This window comes from Carassius gibelio, chromosome B11, assembly GCF_023724105.1.
Source record: "Carassius gibelio isolate Cgi1373 ecotype wild population from Czech Republic chromosome B11, carGib1.2-hapl.c, whole genome shotgun sequence".
Taxonomy (NCBI): domain Eukaryota; kingdom Metazoa; phylum Chordata; class Actinopteri; order Cypriniformes; family Cyprinidae; genus Carassius; species Carassius gibelio.
In genome coordinates this window covers 12,172,401-12,195,509 of record NC_068406.1, presented here as the reverse complement: position 1 = coordinate 12,195,509, position 23,109 = coordinate 12,172,401, and the positions used below count along the sequence as shown (strand labels likewise).

Here is a 23,109-nt window from a genome sequence, read left to right as displayed (position 1 = left end):
CACTGAATTATAAAAGCCTTTTATTAAACTTTCATCTGCGTTGATAATAGAATATTTTCCACACAAATACCAGTTCAGGCACTCTCATCTTTTTCATTTCGTTGATAATTCTCTTACTTTCAAACATTGATAGTGCCATGTCACAGGTCACAAGGCACTGACACTCCAGTTTTGTCATGGTAATGAAGCTTTTAATTCACAGACGATGAACTCATATCTTTTAACAGATATTTTTTAAACCATTCAAATCTGCTAGTCACTTTTTCATCTGTTATTATGTCCATGTATATCTCCCCTGGCTTAAAGGATGCCTTTCATATTTCATTGAGTGATGGCCTGGATTTGTTGAAGATCATTACCATTACAACAGCCCCTGCAAAAATACTGTTATCTTCTCCCATGATATCAAATGATGATATATATATTGTAGGGTATTTCATTCCGTCTTACAGACATGATACGATCAGTATGCCACGAGTTTATGATGATGAAGTAGGAAAAAAATATAATTTTAGTCTACCTGCAGTGACACTTAAGTTTGTTATATGAGGAAGGGTGAACTACATATAATGCTTATAGTTATTACCAGTCATATAAATATACTTCCCTAAAAGAGTAACTTTATTTTGTCACAAATCTGAGGGAAGAGTTGTGTTCCTCAAGTCTTAGCCAGGCTATACAGTAGTACAGTAGTATAGGTTTATGCATGTGATGAAATACACAAATATATTATAGATTCAATATATTATATCTGCCATCTATCTAATGTAGGTTCGCGTCTTCGTGTCTGGCCTCACATTATGGGAAGTGTTGGTTATGCAGTTTAGAGTAACTTTGCAAAGCTTCATAATTATGCCTAATTACAAATATATATATATATAAACTATAATTACTCCATTAGTAGTGGTAAATCGTATTTCCAGCCATTAGAATTGAATGTACGCCGCTAACTGCGCTTGTTATTAGAGCAGATGGTTTGAGGGGAAGTTCTGTGCGCATGCGCAGTACGCCTGCATAGAGCTGAAGCGCAGACAGCGCTATGAGAGACAAGAGAGAGAAAAACACCCCTTATCTGTAGAGAAAGGCTCAAAAGTTCACTCGTTTCGCATAAAATCCTTTCTACGACTAACTCAGGTCACATATCGTACCGTGTTTCTATGTCTGTGATGCGGAGTGTCTGAGAGGTTTGTAAAATTATTATTTTTCTTGTATTCTAACCACCGCTCTGACACAAAGACAGATGCTTACTCGATCTAACGTTACACCATTATGCGCTGCTTTGGCACAAACAAATCAGGCTCGTGCGGGGTTTAGTAGAAGGATCTTTCTTTGTTTTGGCCTTATTTAAAGCAGCATTGTTGAATCTGACTCTGGCTTTGTTATGGTTCTGTCTCTTGTTTGGGCCGTGCATGCAATTTAGGCCAAACGAGACGAGCCTTGGTTTGCTAACTTGGTTTCTCGACACTTTTTCCTCTTCGTTTTCCGCATCAGTTGCACTGCAATCGGATCTAACGCAACGCGACAACTGTACGTCGCTCACATGTATGTACAAACTTGTGCGAACGCGGTAGGAAACGCGGTTATCGATTTATAACACAAACTTGGGACGGATGGAGCCGGTTTCGTAGCGCATTACAGCGCTGTCCGATTCACGAACGAATCGCTCTTTTGAGTCGGATCTTATAAGTGAGTCGATTGATCCGGTTCTTAAAAAACGACTTGTTCGCGATTACGGAATCGTTTGGGGTTCTTAAGGACTCGCTTGTCAACTCAACGATTTATTAATTTGAGAAATTATCTTTCAAATGTGAATTAATATTTCAAATGAAATTTTAAATTAAGTTTAATTAAGTTCGCCATTTACGAAACAAAGAAAAACAAAGCTCCTAAACTGAAACAGGAAAAGGGGGGAAAGCGATGATGACAATGGCTAACGTTATAGATACAATAACTATATCCTGAGTCAGTCTTTGTAACTGAAGATGGAGAGAACATCTGATGTTCTGAGGCTTTCCTGTAACAGTCTTTAAGAGTGGTGATATGCTGTATCATAAACCAGTCAATATTTTGAACTTTTTTGGAGAGAATTGTTACCGAATTCTACCAGCAGCCTTTAGCCTTAGTTACAAAAACAAAACAATTCCTTCAATCCAATTTTTTTGACTTAAGTATTCTATTAAAAAATGGTTCGTTTCATCTATGGTGTGTGCATCACACTGTACTTTCAATATGAGTTGTACTGTATCTGTCACCATTATATCAGCCATCCGCCACTCTCCAGACTTTGCCATTGGCCGTTGAAACATTATAAATACTTATAATATTATGTAGTATTTTGTGTCTGTTTTATATTTGATGTTCTCTCTTTTATAATTGTCTTGTTCATTCCTGTGCTCTGCAGCATTTAAGCAAACATCATGATGTCCTTTGCACTTTTTGCTGTGTTCTGCACGTTCTTGGATGACCGATTGTTCCCACTCGTTTTTTCAGCTGGTTCTAGATCATCTTGTTCACCCGACTCCACATTTACATGCCCATATCAGCGATATGATGTCACTTGTCTGTAGTCAGGAGTGTAGGCTGCTAAACAGTGGGGACAGAACTTGCTGCTGTGCCAGTGTAGATGTGGTGTTAAAATGCTGTTATTCCTGCCAGGGTTCATTGAGTCTCTGCTGAGAGTGGCATCCCACAGAACTGCCCTCATCTGCCAAGCTCTCTCTGGAAGGCTCTCAAAACTCCCACAAGTGAGATTCAGCATTCTTACCGAGGTGAGTGTGCGCGCTTTTTTCATGAGGTCAGTCATGGCCTGTAGATGAGTTAAATGATGACTGGATTGTAGAGATTGGTGAATTCTGATTTGTCCTGTACACAATAAAATGTTTCATCCAATAAAAGTTAAACTCATTTGACTGCATTTGTAGCATTTTGTTGATTACCACAGCAAACTAATCAGTAAATCATCTGATCAGGTTTACAATTTAAGTAAATGAGGGGCAGAGAATAAAAAAATAAAAATATAGTGTTTATAGATTGTAGTGATAGAATTGTTTGCTGCTCTTAACTAGGTAAAGTTGTTTTTAGGATAATGTTAGGCTGGTCATAATCTACGTACATTCACAATATCTAAATATGAAAACTAGTCAGTTTGCATGACCACATCATGGCAACGATCACAGATTTTAGTTAAGTGGCTATAATAACTAGCTGATCATTCACATAGAAAAGTAGTTTTCTACCTATGAACAAATTTACAGCTGAATTCCTTGCATTCCTTTCTGCGATTCTTACAAACTACTGGTGAAAAAAAGTGCAGGCGATTGTTTTTTGTTCTGAATATTTAGTACTAATAATAAATAATAAGTGAATAAAAAGTACTATATGTTGTTGTGTTTTTGTGTTCCAACTGAAGGGTAATGCTGTGGAGTTATGCTGATTTTCCTAACATGGATGTATGTTTGGTTAATTGTGCATCTGTGTGTTTAGGATGGCTGTGTTTCGAGGCTGAGGTCAGTATGCACTGTTAGTCATTGAGTCATTGTTTCCAGTCACTCTGCCGGCTGTGTCTCTGAGCTTGAGCCCAGGGATGACATGGAAACACAACCTGCTGATCTCTGAACACAAGGTATTATTTAACTGTAGATATGCTCATTGTATTACTCTGTTTGTGCTGATCATCTGTTTCTCTTAACTATGGCACCTACAGTATCAATCAATCTGTTTCCACTAAAAAATGTAAGCAGCACAACTGTTTTCAACATTGATAATAATAAGCATATTAGATTGATGATTTCTGGAGGATCATGTGACACTGAATACTGGAGTAATGATGCTGAAAAAATATTCAGCTTTGCAGCACTTGAATAAATTTCCATTTTAAATGTATTGAACAGAGAACTTCTAGTTTACAATATAATATTTTTCACAATATAACTGTTTTACAGTATTCCTTATTAAAAAAGAGTGCAGCCTTTATTAGCATAAAGACTTTTTTAAGCACTATATAAACTTTGGCCTAATAGTGTACCTCAGTTGTGATTATTTCAAGACGTTTGAGAGAGCTGCCTTGTGATTGTAACCAGTTCTCGTATTGGGAAATTATATTGACTCACTGACCTGTTTTGACTATAACTGCACAGTTTTGTCTTGGTGTTGTGTGTAGGCCGAGCAGTGAGTTAAATCAGGGACGGGTTAAAGCAGGCCATGTCGCGGGTTCCCACACCCCCTCCCCCAGGGGAAATGACATCAGGACCTGTGGCGGAAAGCTGGTGTTATACACAGGTGAGAGAGACTGGCTGAATGGAAAATGAATCGTTCTGAGGGAGAACACCAGTCCTTAATATCCCCCTCTTTATTTGTATCGACAGGTGAAAGTTGTGAAGTTTTCTTACATGTGGACGATTAACAACTTCAGCTTCTGTCGGGAGGAGATGGGAGAAGTCGTAAGGAGCTCGACCTTCTCCTCGGGCCCCAACGACAAGATGAAATGGTGTGTTTCATCGCTTTCTGAGTGTTTGTCGAAAGCTCTCAAGTGGCCTCTTAATTCTTCTCTGTAATGCCTCACCATCCTGCCCAGCCAAACACTCACATACACCCATGAATACAGGCTTGACCTTTCCAAAGATCATTGTCTGTGAAACGACAGTGGCCCATTTTGATGTAGTTTGCACTTTCTTTGAGCCATCTGGGACAAACTTGGAGATTCGCAAAAGATTTATTTTGTCACTGACAGCTGATGAATTGCTTTACCATAAATCTTGACTCTAGCAGACATTTTGATCTCAGTACTGCTGGTTGACTGCTCCTACAACGGCCATCTCCAGACTAATAAATGGCCGAAGAGCCAATAAAGTTACACATTTATGAGTCATATAACATATTTCGGTTGTCAAATTACAGAATTGTGTAGTTCGGGATGTTCAGAAGCAGTGTTGAAAATGCTGTTTCAGTGGTTTAAAAAATAGATCTTTAGATAATACACTGCCAGTCAAAAGTTTGGAATAATTAAGATTTTTATTTAATTTTATTTAACTTTTATTGTTGTTGTTGAAAGAGCGGGTCTGCATTTATTTGATCAAAAGTGACAAGAGTGTCCACAAAACTATTAAAAAACATTGATAAAAATAAGAACCATTATTAATAATTGCCAGCAATGATAACTGAGCAGCAAATCCGCATATTAGAATGATTTCTGTGAGACCGAAGACTGGAGTAATGGCTGGAAGTTCAGCTTGCCACCGCAGGAATACATTTAAATTACATTTAAAAATATATTCAAATAGAAAACAGTTATTTTAAATTGTAGTAATCTTTTACAGTATTCCTGTTTTACTGTATTTTTTTTATCAAATTAATGCAGCCTTGGTGAGCATAAGAGACTTCTTCCAAAACCATAAAAAATCTTATCATTTTATGGATACATAGTGTTTTCCAATTATAATAAATTATTTTAAATTTAGATTTGAAAGGGATACTCCACCCCAAAATGAAAGTTTTGTCATTGATCACTTACCCCCATGTCGTTCCAAACCCGTAAAAGCTTTGTTCGTCTTCAGAACACAATTTAAGATATTTTGGATGAAAACCGGGAGGCTTGTGACTGTCCCATTGACTGCCAAGTAAATTACACTGTCAAGGTCCAGAAAAGTATGAAAGACTTCATCAGAATAGTCCATCTATTGATATCAGTGGTTCAACCGCAAGATTATGAAGCGACAAGAATACTTTTTGTATGTGAAGAAAACAAAAATAATGACTTTATTCAATAATTTGTCTCCTCTGTGTCACTCCACATCACTGTAGCACCATTTTGGAGAATATCAACTGAATGCAAGCAACATACGCTCTTCTGTGTAAGCCGCGCCGCAATGATACACTTTCTATGAGTATTTACGCTTTGATTTGAATATAAAGTGAGTGAAAAAGTGACGTGACATTCAGCCAAGTATGGTGACCCATACTCAGAGCTCTGCATTTAACCTATCCGAAGTGCACACACACACAGAGGAGTGAACACACACACACACTGTGAACACACACCCGGAGCAATGGGCAGCCATTTATGCTGCGGCGCCCGGGGAGCAGTTGGGGGTTCGATGCCTTGCTCAAGGGCACCTAAGTCATGGTATTGAGGGTGGAGAGAGCACTGTACATGCAATCCCCCCACCCACAATTCCTGCCGGCCCGAGACTCGAACTCACAAACTTTCGATTGCGAGAGCGACAGAGGAGACAAATTGTTTTTTTGTTTTTTTTTTGCGTTCAAAAAGTATTGTTGTCACTTCTTAACATTGTGGTTGAACCACTGATGGCAGATGGACTATTCTGACGATGCCTTTCATGGGTTTCTACACCTTGACAGTGTCATTAATTTGCAGTCAATAGGACAGTCACAAACCTCCCGGTTTTCATCCAAAATATCTTTAATTGTGTTCCGAAGACAATCTAAGCTTTTAAAGGATTTGGAACAACATGGAGGTAAATGATTAATGACCAAATTTTCATTTTGGGTTGGAGTATCCCTTTTAAACTTTTTTTTAATGCTGACTTTTTTTTCTTTTTTTTAACACACTCTCCTATTATTTATTTAATTTTTTTCTGCAGGTGTTTGCGAGTGAACCCAAAGGGTCTGGATGATGAGAGTAAAGATTATCTCTCTCTGTACTTATTGCTTGTCAGTTGCCCAAAAAGTGAAGTGAGAGCAAAGTTCAAGTTTTCTTTACTGAACGCCAAAAGAGAAGAAACTAAAGCCATGGGTAAGAGCTTTCTGTACGTTCACTGGGTTGCAAAGGGGTGGACAATTATGGCAAATTTCCAGAAATTTCTCAACATGCCCAAAATGTTCTGAAAGTTCTCAAAAACATCCTGGATAATTTTCCAAAACCGTTCTGCCCTCTTGCAACCCCAGACGTTCGCAGGGTGGAGTTTGGTATTGCGGTATAGCGAAAGTTTTATTTGTATCAATACTTTGATTTCCCCACACTTCAGAAAGCCAAAGAGCCTACCGCTTCGTCCAGGGGAAGGACTGGGGCTTCAAGAAGTTCATCAGGAGAGATTTCTTGCTGGATGAAGCTAATGGACTTCTTCCCGATGACAAGCTCACTCTGTTCTGTGAGGTACCGTAACATGTAAGGTTTCATGTACACTAAACGTTTTGGTGTAATAATGTCCTTCCTTCAAACCAGTGATTCATTTGTTTAGGTGAGTGTGGTCCAAGACTCCGTAAACATCTCTGGCCAGTCAAACACAAACATGCTGAAGGTTCCGGAGTGTCAGCTTTCCGACGACCTGGGGAACCTGTGGGAAGGATCCAGGTTCACAGACTGCAGCTTGTTCGTGGGAGGGCAAGAGTTCAAAGCGCACAAATCCATCCTGGCAGGTGAGCTTAGTCATCCCAGCACGCCACTGCCAGACGTTTGGGGTAGACCCAGATTTGCCTTGCTATAAAGACAAGCTGCACAGATCTAGAGAATGATAATGAGGCACATGATGAATTTGGCAGTACTTGACACACAGATGATTCACTTGAAACTGATGATTCATGTTTCCTTTGACAGCGAGGTCACCCGTATTCAATGCCATGTTTGAACACCAAATGGAGGAGAGCAAAAAAGTAAGTGATAAGATGTACACACCCAATCAGAAATGGACAAACCTCCCCTTGATTCTTTCGAATGACTGTTTACTACATTTTAGAATTGTAGTAGTAATAATAATATTTAATAGAATTTTTAACTAATCTTTTTAGGTTATTTAATCATTTAAAAAATATATATTTATTTTATTATTGAAATAACGTCAAATAAAGTTATATTATAAAATACATTGCTGTACAAAAGTTTGGGATAAGTACAATTTAAAAAAAAAAAGGTTTTTAAATAAGTTTCTTATGCTCATCAAGGCAGTATTTATTTGATCAAGTTACAGATTACAGAAACAAACTGTATTTTTTTTTTTATATATATTTCAAGTGCTTCTGTTTTAATATACTTTAAAATATAATTAATTCCTGTGAACAAAGCTGAATTTTCTGCATCATTACTTCAGAATTAGTTTCAGCATCCTTCAGAAATCATTCTAAAATGCCGATTTATAATCAGTGTTGGAAACAGTTTAGCTGCTTTATATATATATTTTCAGGATTATATAATGCAGTGTTTATGCCTCTCATAAAGTATTTTAAGATTGGAAACCAATATTAGAAACTGCAATATTATTTCAAAATATTACAGTTATTTTTTTTTTAATCAAATAAATATAGGCTTGATGAGCATTTGAGACTTCTCTGAAAAACATAAGAAATCTTACTGATCCCAAACTTTTGAATGGCAGTGAGTGTATATTACAACAAAAACACACACACACACACACACACACACACACACAATGTGTACAATTTTATACAAATCTAGAAATGTTCTATATGTATTGTAATATAGTATGTAGTAACTGTGTGTGTGTGTAAAATAAACAATAGGCATATTTATTTATTCTACACACACTATTACTACACATTATAATTCTTAAACCAGATCTTTAATTCATTAGATTTTGTATTTTTCATCCCCGTCACAGAACCGCGTGGACATCAGCGATGTTGAACCGGATGTATTTAGGGAAATGATGGGTTTTATTTACACTGGTAGAGCTCCTAACCTGGAGAAAATGGCTGACAGTCTGTTAGCGGCTGCAGACAAGGTAAGACGCCGCTTCTCTGAAGGAAAAGTGCTTTTGTGTTGCGTTCCTGCTGCTGTTATGTGTGAACTTACACTTCCTGTGATTGACCTGCAGCTTGTTTTCTTCTCTTTCGTTTCAGTATGCTCTGGAAAGATTAAAGGTATTATGTGAGGAGGCTCTCTGTAACAGTTTGTCTGTAGAGAATGTGGCTGACATCCTCATCCTGGCTGACCTGCACAGCGCAGAGCAGCTGAAAGCACAAGCCATAGACTTCATTAACAGGCAAGTACACACACTCGCAACTCTTTGTATATTTTGTATACTATACACTTCTCATAATTGTATACATTGTAAATATTTTCAAATGTAATGATTCAGGTTTAATTGTACTGCTTTAAAAAGAATTTAGAGCACAAACTATTATTATCGTCTTCCATCAATCAAGCCTTCATGTAAATCATTCTTATATTTTTGTATGGTCCCAATTGACTTTGCATAAATGAGCGATTTAAAGCAAAGGCAGATGTGCTGTTGAATATGTAATGGTAACTGGATTCTGCTCTGGTCTCTTTCCTCAGATGCAGTGTTCTTCGACAGCTGGGCTGTAAAGATGGGAAGAACTGGAATAGCAAGTATGTGTGCCAACTTTCTACCATCTCCCAGAGTCCTTTGCAAATAAAAAGCACCAAACGCATCTGTATTTAACAGGACGCTCCAGTTTGTATAGTAATTATGTGACTAGGATATCTGTAAAACAAAATGATTCATGGCACAGCTTGGGGAGTTTTTTTTTTTTGTTCTTGTTGATCATGTTGTGTGATCGCATTTAAAAAAAAAAAAAAATGTTCTGGGCTCGATGGAGTTGAGGCATTGTCGTCAGCAAAAGTAACTGAACAAACTTTTTAACTGTGGTAAAATCACTGTAACAAGGCCATGTGTAGCTTTTAAAGCAGTTAAATATATTTTATTTATAAACAAATAATAAGCAGTATTTGTATTGCTTTTTATGTATTTGTTTTTATTTTTTTATTATTATACACAACCTTTTAAAAGATCTTTCTATCTTTTTATACTCGCCTAAGGCTGGATTTATTTTACCAAAAATACCGGTACAATAATTCAACCATATTGTGAAGTATTATCATAATTTAAAATAACTGCTTTTTATTTGAATAGATTTTAAAATGTAATTTATTCCAGATGGCAATTTTTCATCATCATTACTCCAGTCTTCAGTGGCACATGATAATTCAGGAATCATTTGATTATAATGATTTTCTGCTCAAGAAATATGTCTTTGTATTATTAATGTTGAATTTATTCATTTATACTCTCCAGATCGTTGTGCGCCGTTGTTGTACTGTATTTGCGGTATTTCTTTTTACAAGCCACATGCCACAGATGCTGTGGATAGAGCTTAACTTGTTTTGAACCCAGAACATTCCTTTAATTAGCCCGATTTCCCTGAATTAATAAAAATCCCAGATTATTTTTACTCATTTCATCAGCATGTGACGAATGTTATGTCATTTCTAGATCGTAACCTTCAGGCTTGTTTTTGCTCATTCGCAGTCATGCCGCAGACATAATGGAGACCGCCGGTTGGAAAGCGATGATTCAGTCCCATCCTCACTTAGTGGCCGAGGCTTTCCGAGCTCTCGCTTCAGCCCAGTGCACCCCTTTTGGTCTGCCTAGGAAACGGCTAAAACAGTCCTGACCTTTGCCCTCACAGACTGCTAAGAACAAAACGCATGAGGAGGCAACTACCCCACCGTGCCCTACTTCCCCCCTCTCCACTCACCCATCGCCCTTACCAGAGACCGGATAGAGGAGCTAGTTCAAACCACAGTGCTCAAAAAGAAATGGACTTTGCCATGCTGTTTACTTCGGGCATCATTTCAAAAATGGCCTTAAAGGATCTGCCCCTTCGCTCCTTGGTGTCTCTACTTGTAGTTATGTGCCTGCTGCGACTGATCCCAGACCTGTCTGGACTGCACTAGCTCCCACATAATGCAGTAGTTTTAACATGGTGGTGTTTAGGACATTATATGTTACATGTTCTTGAAAGGGGAGGGTTGCATCAGCCCTTCTTGTGAACTTGTGGTCTGACATTTAAAAAAAAAAAACACAAGTATACACTTACTAAACGCATACCCACGCACACGCATCGAGTGCAAAGATCGTCTCCACTGACACTTTTAAAGTGATGTTGCCTATATTGCTGGCAGGATGTCGCATTGTATGTCGATCATCATTAAAATTGGCGTAAGTATTAACAGAGGTCGTGCTGTAGAATACATTATGAGTATTACACGAGAGCGGCTAAAGACCTCGATATTTTGCACCAACTTAAACTAATGGTAAATATGAAGATTTGTTTACCGTGTTGTTTACAGAACTTGTTTTCCCCTTTTTCGCTTAGTTTTGACTTTAGTTGAGGTTATTTTCCATGGTTTGACATTCTCTATGGATCAGGAGAGTTCTTTGTGTTTGAAAAAAAAATGTATTGTGGTTCAAAAGAAATTTGATTTATTGCTTTGGAAATAAATTGGTGAAAAGAATTAGTCTTACTTGTGATCTTTTTTTCTCCTTTTCTTTATTCGTGTTTTTTTTTTTCATCTGCCTCTAAAAACAGCTTACCTTTTTGCCTGATGTCACCAAATCAGATCTCATGACCCATAAAGAAGAAAACAAAAAAGCAGAATAACAAAAGAATCATGTTGAAAAACTTTTAAAATACACTTTTTTCATTATTATATTTGTTTGTTCAGCAAAATGTTTTGAGAAAGATTCTCCCCTTCATGGAAAGTTGATCAAAATTACTATTTAAATATTGTCTATTTTAAATATTAAATGGTTTTATTGGCACATTTTTCCAGTCAAAAGCCTTCAGTTAGCTTTCAGTTGGCAGATGAACATATTTAAAGGATATATTTTTTATTTTGTTTTTTGACTGTGAGTTTAGAATCTTTTGAGTTTCCCAATATCAGAATATTTTCAAACCATGTGTGGAGCTTTACAGTATACTAGCATGCTGCAAACTTATTCCGTTTATGTGTCTTCAAAAATCATTTGAATGAACTTATATAAATCTTCTCCACTTTTTTTAGTCTTTAAACATCTGGAGACGACTTAAGCTGAGATCAAAGCCAGCGAGCCGCAAATCCTCAAGCGCGCTGTTCATCAAGCCATGAGATTACCCAGACTCTCACTGACATTATATGAACATTTTTCAGACCAGAGTTTGTTCATGATCAACCCTTGTGGATGAAACCATTTTTTATTTTTTTGCTGCTTATGTGAGAATGTCATATTTGTTTTCATGTGGCAGAATTTACAGGGGTCAATAGTTGTTCTGCAACAAGACTCTTCTGGTAGCGTCAGAGGGATGCTGAAGCTTTTGAGAAGATTTTGAAACAAATGTGGTACAGAGCTGACTGCTCAAGCTTTGTCTGAATAGTTTTGTTTGTTTGCATCATCTGTGCAAGGATTTTTATCCAACTTGTGAAGTTGTACACCAAAACTCTGCCAATAGTCTTTGAGTCAAAGAAGAGACTACACAAGGGAACCTTCTGGAAATTTAAATCTTGTCGTTTCTTTAATAACTGAAAACAAAATACAAAAGAACTGAGGAGCACGTTATGGCTTTAACATTAATCTTAGTTATTGACAATGTTTTTGTGAACACAAAAATATGATGGCATGAAAGGGAGGACATCACAAATGGTTGCAATACGAGATGTTTTACATTTTTTTGTTCTGTTCTTGAATTAGAGCTTATGTTGATTGGGAAACTTGTTAAGGATCTTTTAAGACCTCACACTGATGACATCACAAGAGTTACAGAGAAAGGGTCAGGGGTCACTGTGGAAACCATAGATGTGCTGGTCTTGTCAAATATAAATGTCAACCGTACGAATTGAATCAGCCTTCAGGAATTCAGGTCTTAAGCCTGGATTCACCAAAAATAAATAAATAAAAAAAATTCCCATTCATTCATCCTCATTTTGTTCCAGACCTGTTTGACTGACTTTTTTTCTGTAGAAAATTTATTTTTTGGGGTGAACTATTCCTGTCACCGACTTCCCACACCGACAAGTAAGATCAAAAGAGAGAATCCTCATCTGACCTTGCTTCCATTCATCCAGAAGAAGGAAACTATAGGCTAGAGAGGCTGTAACAATGAGATGACACGTCAGTTACCCCAACACATCCAATCTGGGCTGTGCTATCCCACAGAAGTATAGGGAGTGTCACTGTGGTAATTGTAGTCTGGGCAGACCTTCTGTACTAGCTTGTAGTCAGCACTGAAGAAGTCGATGTAGATGCAGATGACCTTGAAGGGCTTGGAGCAAAGCCAAGACACATGGCTTTGGGTCTGTTCCTGGAAACATACCCTGTTCGGGAAGTCGCTGCAAATGGACGTCCTCTTGCTGCGGTCCGTCTTCTCGTATTCCACTCGACAATTGAAGGCTTTATTGTCTTTGGGTACCTCTATGGTCTCCTGTTGAGTGATCTCAAAATCGACAGCCTTGGAGGGCGGGACCAGGCTGACGGACACGTTGCCCAGGCCGGTGGAGTTGTGGCGGAAATAGACGCTGAAGGTTCCATTGCCATGGTCTACGATTTTCCCAGTAATGAGAAGGTTAAGCTTGACCGTTTTAATGTTTGAATGGAAGTCGCCCCAGCCAAACATCTTCTTAAACTTGCCCGTTTTCACATAGGGGCGACGTTTGGCCCTCGAGAGGGTTCCTTCGGTATCAGTGTGGTTGGATAACCAAGCCCACAGATCCAGTGCCCCGGGATCCGGAGCAGTTTCACGGCTCTGGCTGTAAGATTGGGACGTGTGGGAGAAAAGCCGCAGGGATTTGAGAATCCCTGAACGAGAGCCGTAAGGAGAGACACTTTCCTCCTTATCGCTCTCTCCCCAACCCAGAGGAGACACAGCTGCTCTGAGCTCTGCTCCACATGTCACCTTCAAAGACAAAACCAGAAAGAGAAATGTTAAACGAAGAGGTTGCAGATGCTAATGTATCCTAAGAAAAATAAAGATCCAGTCCAGTCCAGGGGACAAATATAAAGTTTTTCCCAGTCAACATTACAAGACATTCAAAAACTACTCTACTTCAATATTTCTGCAGAACTTTGTGTTTTAACTGCGCAAATAAAATAAAAAAACTTTTCAGACACACTTGGGGGTTTCTATTATTATTACAATAGTGGAACTCTTCAGAGAACTGCTAGTATACCTTCTGAAGGTGCTTCAGATATGCTAGTGTGTGCTCAAAGTTCTTTATTGACATTTATGATTCCACGAAGAACCTTAAACATTCATGGAATCATTTAAATTGAACATGTTCTGGTTTTTTTGTGTCGCAAGTTCAGTGACACAGTTAGTGACATTTATTTCCTGGCAATCCGTGATCAGCAGCATTTACATGTCACATGTTGGTAACAGTATGGTTCACTTGCAACCTCAACCACAGTGGTACTAAAAAAGTACCAGGTACCAGGTACAGATCCCAGTGGAACCCCCCCACCCCAAAGGTAAAAATGTACCGAACCATACCATGGAAAAGCGCCAGAAGAAACCCTACATAATGCCTCAAGCATCTTTACATTAAAAGTGGTCAATACATAACACTGTTAAAACGAGAAGATGCTTGAAGCACCATCCTGTCAAACCCCAAATCCTGTCAAGCACCACCCCCCCACCCAAAAAAAAAACCCGCTTTAGGAAATCATAAGAACACTTTTTAGGTTGCCTCAAATGCCTAGACAACAAATGTGTACTAAGAAAGAAATGAATTGCCTTTAAGCATATACTATTTATAGTTAATGAACATTTATAATAGGTTTTACAATAGTAATTCCCCAAATGCCAAACACTGATGCGCATGTCCACATTCACACCTCACATGTGAAATTATAAATAAATAGTAAAGCATGAATAACATTCCAGCTAGCATATAGCCAAAATCAAAGGAGATGCATCACTACATAATCATCAAAACATAAAGAGGGGATGGGAAACTGAAAGCTGCCTGAAACAGCCGTTTTAAATGATGCAAAAAGGATGTAACATCTCTGAAGTATGAAACTGTTCACTGCAATGCACGTTTATACTGACACAATAATCTGCCTCAAGCCTAAGACAGTGACACACAGTCACACACCCAGCAAAACTGGTTCCTAAAACACACCCATGACTCCTGCTAGCTTTTTTAGTCTGGAGTTTCATATTATTACTATAGCCAATCAATCAATTTGCAGAAAGGGTGAAATATGAATGAACAGAAAACAGCACAGGAAAGACCAAAGGAGCAAGATCAGGGAGGAGCTGCCCTACTCTGATTCTCTCCATCTTTCAACCAAGCTCAAATGCCTCTCACATATAACTTTCAAAGGCACAAACTGATAGAATGAAAGAGTTTATATGTCCCAAAGGCTGTTTAGTCCCCACCTCCCCAAATCTCAACTTTCTCCATTATTTCACTTTCATTTTCCATTTTCAGAAATAACAAAACCAAGGGGGTACATGTTTAGGAGACACAGATAACTTGTGCGTACACTTCATAATTCAAACCTGTGATGGTGAATAAGAAATAAAACATTCAGTGTGTGAAAATCTGCTGTTTGTTCATTTCAATATCTTGCAAATTCATGATCCACAGAACAAAACTACCGATGACATCTGGAGAGACATGAAATGCCAAATGTATAAAACAAAAAGGTGAAAAAAATTAAGCAGAGCGAAAACAGGTTAATTTTGATCGATTGTTAAAAATAAAAAAATTATGGTGGGGGAAAAATGTGCACATTAACATTTATTTTATTTTTATTTTTTTGGTTTATTTATAAATTAAGAGATTAGGGACTGAAAAAAAAACATTTTATTACAGTTCAAGTATAAAAATAAATGAAGGGAAAAAAGAACTAAAGCTACAAATCTGATTTTGTGATTGCAGTGAAAAAGTCTTTTGAGAGAGAACTTAGGGCTGAGCAAACACAGGTTGTGGTTTCATCGGCTTCAGCTGGTTTCTGGGATCAAGTCTTAAACGGTATGTTGGGCTTGTGAAGTCAATTCATATGCACTGAAATTAATCTTTGGAAATAACACAATCACATACACACATTTTGTTCTCCTTGGAGAAATAAGCAAACTGATGGATTAAAGCCCTGCGGAAACTGGATTATTCAAAGATTTACACAGGAAATGAGAAAAAAAAGCCACAGCATATTCTAAAAGCATATTTGGATTATACAAACTGTTTTGTCCTTTTCCAGAAAAAAAAAAAAAAAAAATGTATATATATATATATATATATATATATATATATATATATATATATATATATATATATATATATATTATTTTTTTATTTTTTTATTTTTTTCTGGAAAAGGACAAAACAGTTTGTATAATCCAAATATTCTTTTATATTTTTATAATCAAATATATATATATATATATATATATATAAACAATTATTTTAAAAATATATATATAAATTCATACCTACCTGTTTCACAAACACTATAATACTTATTTAAAAAAATAAAAACATGAAGATATATTAGTAACAGCAATAATAATAACAATAATAATCCAGTAATACACCCTTGGATAAGAAAAGGTTCGCTAACTCTGGCAAACAAAATACTGCAGTAGTGACAAATAAAACTTTGCTTTAATTAAAATAATTGAAATAAAATTCATACCATGTATAAGCAGAGCATAAGCAGGGCAGAGTAACACTGGCACATCTTCATGTGTTTTTTGAGTCCAGATCTGGCTTAGTAAAGATCAGCTCGACTCGTGGCAAGGTCTTCTGTCAGTATTCCTAAAAACACAAAAGCGGTCATGCTTGAAGATATGAGGAAAAACAGGAAAACAGTGTGAAGCACAAATAAAATAAAACAAATCGGCAAACCTTACATTTACATTAGCGGTACATTTACATGTCAGCATGTCACTGATAAATAACAGGTTGAAATGTACATGAATGTATACAAGTATATAAAACTGGTCAAGTTTATTTAGGCTTCTACCATTTAATTAACCTTTTTGGCAGATTCTGTTGTGTTAAAAATACATGTTAAAAATCACCATGTAGACTCTCTAATTGTCTAACATGTTTTTACACTAAAATATTAATTCACAACATGAATTTAAATTCGTTTTAAATGAAGTATAGAATGACACTGCTGTTCCAGCTTTAAATGTCAAGGACCGACAATATTGTCAGTGCTGAGAAATACTGTATTAATGAACATGTAATTATTTTGGGAAGAGGATTATAGTTCTTTTTATTTGTTTTGTTATATAAATTCATTCACCAGGGGCAACAAACTAAGTAATGCAAAAGAGTTACCAAATAAGTAACAAATAGAAAATCTTTTAATATTATTAACCATAATTCATTTGAGTATAACTCACCCTTTTACTGTAGAGTTGAACCTGTACATCTCTGTGCGGGGAGCATCCTTACAGTGTAGTTATCGTAGTGCTTAAAGAGATGAAGACAAACATCACTCCTCGACAGTCCAAACTCAAAGTGACCAGCAAGAAAAACTTCTTCGCATTTGATTAAAACAATCTAATCTTCTTCTTTACTCGGCGTGGCTCGTGTCCAGCTGCATTAAATCCTCTTAGCTCTGCTCATCTGGCTGCATGCCTTTCCTCTGCAACACTCACATATCCTAACACGATTATGCACGGATGTGATTGTCCATCCAAAAGAAAAAAATAATAATGAAACTTCTCTCTAAGCAGTCCCCTGGGTAAAAGTCCAGTTTTACTGCATCCTTGCCCGCTCGCTCTTCCTAAACTGATGTTGGGCGATGGATCAGTGCGCTTTTGGGCTGTGACAGTGGAGTCACTGAGCCCAACCCCTCAACATCAGCACCAATAACGGCACACATCACACTATAAAGCTTCTTTTATGTATGTAAAGCCATTTAAAAGCACTATGTGTTAACTTATTGCTAAGAGCACCTTTTTTTGCAAAACAAATGATAAACATTTTCACTTTCACTTCTAAATTTGCACAAGTTTATAACATTTAATCAGTGTCAACAACTTGCTCTAACAAGTATTACTGTCAAAAATGATCGTTATCAGCTATGACAAAATATTATATCCAAATTTTGGTTTAGATAATAGAAATCACTCTATTATAAGGTTTTTAAGCAGCTAGTGAAAACACATCTGTGTTATCAATCCTGACTCAAAACTTCTTACATTTTCTATATTATATTACATATCATACTGAATAGAAATTAATAGCTGTATCCAAACAATTTGCGTTATTACAATAGGTTCCAAAACAGAGGGTTTTCAGAGCGGTGCAATAGAAGAACCATTTTGGCTTCTTCAAAGAACCATTTTTTTTATTTCTTAGGGAGAATAATATTGTAGTAATCCAAAGAAATGATTTTATAAGGAACATTTTATGCACTGAAAATGTTTTATGGTTGTTAAAGGTGCTTCATGAAAACCTTGATTCCAGTAAAGAAATTTTCTAGGATATTGCGGATTCTGACGGATATGTATCCATATTAAACTAGTGTGTGATAAAAACCATTTTGTCAATCTACTGGAAAATAGAGATTTTTTGCATTATGCAAAAGCTCATGTTAAACGTCAAAAAGTCTAGTTTTTATTTTTTAAGTCATGTTGTAATATTAAAAATGGTTTAAGAAACAAAAATGACAAATAAAAATAAAAAGGTTTAAATACGCGTTTGTTTGGAAACAGCTCCACTCTGTGGTGATTACAATAACTACAGTTCAACCACTCTGCTTTGAAGCACAGACAAAAAAAAAAAAAAAAAAAAAAAAAAGATGTGTAAACGTTTATTAAAAGGTTTATGTAAGATTTATTTACTCATGCAAATGCGAACACAAACATCTGAACAATACAATACACAGAAGCACATTTTTATTTATTTTTTATAATTCAGATCTATTCATTTAAACAACACAAGCAAATCTCTACATCAACAATGCACGTCAATTTTACAGAATAACTTACAAATCAAATTGCAGAACTTTCTTAGAGACTCATTTGCAGGACTCTTTAATAATCTGGTTCTGATTCTTCACCAGAGTGGCTAACATGGACATGAAGTTGGGCTTCTGTGCGGCAGGTTTTGTAACACCAGAGGCAGAGACTTTCTTCTGGTTCCCTCGTTTCATCTTAGGCTTCACGCTGAACAGATCTGTGGGCGTCCTGAACCCATCCGAAGCCTCGGAAATCTCTTCCTGCTGCTCATTCTGGAACCCCGTCTGAGCTTGATGATTCACTCCAGGTTTGTGCTTGTGCCGAGGGCTTTTCCTCTGTTCGGCTGCTTCCCCAGCAACCGTTTCAGACGTGTCATCGAAATTCAGCGCCCGCCGTGTTCCGTCTATGCCATCAAACACTTCCTGCTTGTTCAGTTTGCCCCGGACATTAGTCGTCCTCTGTTCATTGGAGGCTTCAGAGTTCTGCTTCAAATCTGCATTTAATCTTGAAATCTTGTCATCTACAAGCGGTTTGTCCTTCTGCGTCGCACTGACGCTAAGGTTGAGAGGAGAAAGCTGCTGAGATAACGTGTTGTTCAAAGAAGGTTTCCTTTTCACCGAAGATGTCCAGCCAGCAACAGGAGGCCAGACCACAGATCGTGACCTCTTACGATGCCGTGGCTTTGCTTTGGTTATGGACAGGTTGGTCTGAATGGAAAGAAGATACTTGCAGCGACGTAAATTCCTAGATATATGCATACAAAAATTATTTTACTACATATATACGCACAATACTGGAGTATTTTCTGCCATTACCATTGAATCAGCAAAGACACTATTGGAAGAGAACTGAACTGAGCTGGACAATGATACCAGCGAATCAACAATGAACTGCCTTTAACTGAAATATTTGAGTTTTACTATTGTCCTCTTTTTAGAGCTGCTATACAGCAGAATTAAATTTTGTTTTGCATGGACATTATTTTTCTGCTTTAACACAATCTGGATTGCATAAATCGCTACATAAATATAGGTGACTTGACTACTAAAACTAAAATATAAAAAAAAAAAAAAATTAATTCTACCTTTCCATTTATGTACACTGTTCTTCAGCTGTTGTTTTTTTAAGTGACAACAGTTATTCATTATGCTACATATTTTTTTAATTTTAAATTATTCTAAACACTATTCTTCTGAAATTTCCATTCATAAAAAAATCCTGAAAAAAGTATCACTGTTTCCACAAAAATATTAAGCAGGGTTTTCAACACTGATAAAAATAAGAAATGTTTCTGGAGTAGAAAATCAGCATATTTAAATTATTTCTAAAGAATAATGTGACACTAAAGACAGAATTCAATTCAATTACATTACTTTATCAAAATAGTATTACCCGTATTTTCCTGACTTATTTATCAAAATTAATTTGACATGAACCGAGAGAAATGAACCAAGAGAAAACATTACCATATACAGCCGCCAGAGGGCGCTCTATGCTGCTCAGTGCTCCTAAAGCCTACCACTGAAGACATAGAGCGCCCTCTCGCGGCTGGAGAAGGTAATGTTTTCTCTTGGTGCTTGGTTCTAAATAAATGCGACTTATGGTCCAGTGTGACTTATATATGTTCTTTTCCCCTCGTCATGATGTAGTTTTGGACTGATGCGACTTATACTCAAGTGCAACTTGTAGTCCGAAAATTAAAACAGTTTCTTTAAATTGTGATAATATTTCACTGTTTCTGATAAAATAAATGTATACTTGGTGAGAAAGGTAGTGTATATTGTATTTGGTTAAACTTGATGAATTAAAATCTGTCATACTACTAATAATAACCATAATCTATATCAATAAATGAATTGTGATCATGAATGACATATTGACTCACCTCTGCTGAAACACATGAGGTCTGGAGCAGTTCACTTCTGTTCTGTTGACAGCTGCAAAATCTGAGCTTCCTGCTAACAGCTTCCTGATCCGACTCAGGCTTGTCCACAACAATCTAAAGATCAACATTCACACAAATCACATTCAAACTGATTCATATATGATTATTAAAGCGGTAATTCACCGCTGGCAAGATGGGCTTTTAAATAAAACTTGGCTAAGACCAATGAGTTCCTAAAAATAAAGAAACCCTCTGGGCTTTCTATAAACATAGCTCTACTGTAAGTCTTGTAATTATCAGTGCTATATTAATGTAAGAGATAACATACCCCTTCTCTCGATGACGGTGTCTCTGAGGGTGCCACTTCTTAAGCAGAACCCACACATCACAAGATAAAGATGCTGGATCTAATACACGAAAACATATTTTTGGTAACATGATAACAGGTGCTTTCTATAATGTTTATCACTTCTACAAACAGCACATCTGAAATATTAACCTGTATCTCTGCTTTTCTTTTCCGGGGTGGGCTGTTTTCTCATCTTGGTATAAAGTCTCTCGCACTCTCTGCATCTTACAGTGTGGACAGGACGACAGGGTGAGCTGGGACCCGATTCCACTGTGAAATCAGTACTGGATTCGTCCAAAACAGCCTCAAGCTCAGCTCGAGACTCGATCTCGGTCTCAGAGGTATTAGCCCTAAACCGGAGTTTCTCTAGAGTGTCCTCAGCCATTGCTCCAGGAGCCAGGGAGATCTTCTGAACCGTCCCATGTTGTGCTTCCACAACAGCAAGCGGCCTCTCATCATCTGTTCTCACGCGACATGATGAACCAGCTCGACTCTTCCTTACTGGCTTCATATCACGAATAACAGACACAGGCTCCTGTATTTCCTCCACACTGTCTGACTGACCGCAGTCGGTGTCACTCAACACCACACAGATGCTCTCAGAGCCCTTCACATGCTCTCGCTGTTGAAGCCGTCGTCTTCTCAGGACTGTGCTGCGCCGCAGCTTCATGGAGACAGATTTGGTAGTTACCTCCCTGAGAACCAAGATGTTCACCTGTGAACAAGAATTAGAAAAAAATTCAACAATTTACCAAACATCATATGCAACTTACTAAGCAAAAGGCCTCCTTTAGATAATGTTTTTTGACTTGTTAGCGTGATTTCTACCTCACTGTAGTATCCTGACTCTTGTCTTGAAGGAAAGTTAGCGAGGTTGTGGTAATTTGCCCTGAAAACAATAGCCATCAATGACTAAATCACAGAATGTTTCATAACTAACTAGTCACTACAGTTCTGGTCACAAATCCAAAATGCATAAATAAAAACTAGGACATTTGATTCACTAATTCCCAATAATTATTTCTAAAAAATCAGCTTACTAAGTTAAATACATAGTGTAACGTTCACGTTACTGTGGTAGACTGATATGTCTTCAGCTCTCTCCTGAAGAAACATTCATTCAAATAACTTAATGAATAGGATTGCGTGTAATGTGTTAATTAAACAGTCTCCTCACAAATAGCATATTTTCGTCGTTTAACTCGAAAAGTTAACGTTATAGTTCTTTTTAACGTCACGTTGTTCGTTTTGGTTTGGCTGTCTCGTGAAGCAATGGCGCTCTCTGAAAAACAATGACACATATTTCTTACTCTCTCTCGAAATGTCGATAGTCTGTTTGCTGTGATAACATGTCCAACATGTCCATCGCTTTAAATCCGAGTCCGAAGCGGATCCGCGGTTTTTTACTGTTTACCTCAGTACTGCAGAAGGGCTGCTCGGACGAGATCACGTTTGAGACAAGCCTCGCGCGATCTATCAACCGGAAACTGTAGTTCAACCGGAGCAGCCATAAGGGGGCGCTGCAGACTAATTGTAAATTATGTTAGCCTCCAGAAAGCCAAAAATTGGGTACTTTTTCAATGGTTTCCTTAATCTGAGCGGTTGACTTGGCTACTTTTCTTATGTTTTCCAACAAGGAAGGATTCAACAAATTAAGTGTTGTAAAGAAAAAAAAGAAAAATAATAATAATAAAATAATAACCTTCTTAATTTGTTATTCGTGCCCAAAAATGAATGGGAAATAGAAAAATTCAAAGCATTTTTTATTATTTGTCCTACAAAAATCAATAAATCCAACACAATGCAGATCATACACACACAGACTAAAAAATCAGATCGAAGTCATACTGCAAGATTTGCAGATGAAAATGTCAAAAAAAAGAAAAAAGAAAAAAAAAGACATGCAGGTTTATTGTTTATTCTTACCTGTTTGACATCATTTGGTTCCATTTTACATTTTTGAAGTATTGAAATTTGATGTTTTATGTTGGAAATAAATGATTGCTTTGTCTCCTACTTTGTCTTTTCCTTATAGCATGGTCAGATTAGTCTATAAGCTTATTTCAGCATCTTGTGCCCAAATTTGTCTGACAAATTAAGGGCTGCTATACGAAGGATGCTTAGGGTTAAACTTAAAATTAGACTTTTTCCTGATACTAACATTTCTGACACTTTCTTCTAGAGGTTTCAAGCTCCC

General features: G+C 37.1%; 3 protein-coding genes across 3 annotated transcripts; 1 reads left to right on the top strand and 2 right to left on the bottom strand.

The window, feature by feature from the left end:
* Window positions 1–1,004: 1,004 nt before the first annotated feature.
* Window positions 1,005–11,236, top strand: LOC127968643 (speckle-type POZ protein-like B). Its single transcript, XM_052569956.1, has 13 exons — window positions 1,005–1,184; window positions 2,656–2,768; window positions 3,484–3,622; window positions 4,160–4,278; window positions 4,365–4,486; window positions 6,600–6,751; window positions 6,984–7,111; window positions 7,197–7,374; window positions 7,553–7,608; window positions 8,571–8,693; window positions 8,812–8,954; window positions 9,251–9,304; window positions 10,245–11,236. The coding sequence occupies exons 4-13, from the start codon at window positions 4,201–4,203 to the stop codon at window positions 10,387–10,389; spliced, it is 1,179 nt and encodes a 392-aa protein (XP_052425916.1). The 5' UTR covers window positions 1,005–1,184; window positions 2,656–2,768; window positions 3,484–3,622; window positions 4,160–4,200; the 3' UTR covers window positions 10,390–11,236.
* A 1,006-nt stretch (window positions 11,237–12,242) lies between these two features.
* On the bottom strand, window positions 12,243–17,660 carry nxph2b (neurexophilin 2b). The gene is made up of 3 exons (XM_052568640.1): window positions 17,113–17,660; window positions 16,395–16,516; window positions 12,243–13,647 (listed from the first exon to the last, which is right to left on the bottom strand). The coding sequence occupies exons 2-3, from the start codon at window positions 16,443–16,445 to the stop codon at window positions 12,901–12,903; spliced, it is 798 nt and encodes a 265-aa protein (XP_052424600.1). The 5' UTR covers window positions 16,446–16,516; window positions 17,113–17,660; the 3' UTR covers window positions 12,243–12,900.
* Window positions 17,661–18,598: 938 nt separating this feature from the next.
* Window positions 18,599–22,427, bottom strand: si:ch211-227n13.3 (uncharacterized). The gene is made up of 6 exons (XM_052569996.1): window positions 22,223–22,427; window positions 21,741–21,801; window positions 21,063–21,627; window positions 20,892–20,970; window positions 20,564–20,677; window positions 18,599–19,422 (listed from the first exon to the last, which is right to left on the bottom strand). The coding sequence occupies exons 1-6, from the start codon at window positions 22,276–22,278 to the stop codon at window positions 18,738–18,740; spliced, it is 1,560 nt and encodes a 519-aa protein (XP_052425956.1). The 5' UTR covers window positions 22,279–22,427; the 3' UTR covers window positions 18,599–18,737.
* Window positions 22,428–23,109: the final 682 nt, after the last annotated feature.

Coding starts and splice junctions, on each gene's coding strand:
- LOC127968643 (XM_052569956.1), top strand. CDS start 4,201: ATGTCGCGGGTTCCCACACCCCCTCCCCCAGGGGAAATGACATCAGGA. Junction 7,375..7,552: donor GCACAAATCCATCCTGGCAG/GTGAGCTTAGTC, acceptor TTCCTTTGACAG/CGAGGTCACCCGTATTCAAT. Junction 8,955..9,250: donor GCCATAGACTTCATTAACAG/GCAAGTACACAC, acceptor CTCTTTCCTCAG/ATGCAGTGTTCTTCGACAGC.
- si:ch211-227n13.3 (XM_052569996.1), bottom strand. CDS start 22,278: ATGGACATGTTGGACATGTTATCACAGCAAACAGACTATCGACATTTC. Junction 21,628..21,740: donor AGTCAGGATACTACAGTGAG/GTAGAAATCACG, acceptor TCTTGTTCACAG/GTGAACATCTTGGTTCTCAG. Junction 19,423..20,563: donor CCTCATGTGTTTCAGCAGAG/GTGAGTCAATAT, acceptor GCATATATCTAG/GAATTTACGTCGCTGCAAGT.
- nxph2b (XM_052568640.1), bottom strand. CDS start 16,445: ATGAAGATGTGCCAGTGTTACTCTGCCCTGCTTATGCTCTGCTTATAC. Junction 13,648..16,394: donor TTATGCTCTGCTTATACATG/GTATGAATTTTA, acceptor TTGTCTTTGAAG/GTGACATGTGGAGCAGAGCT.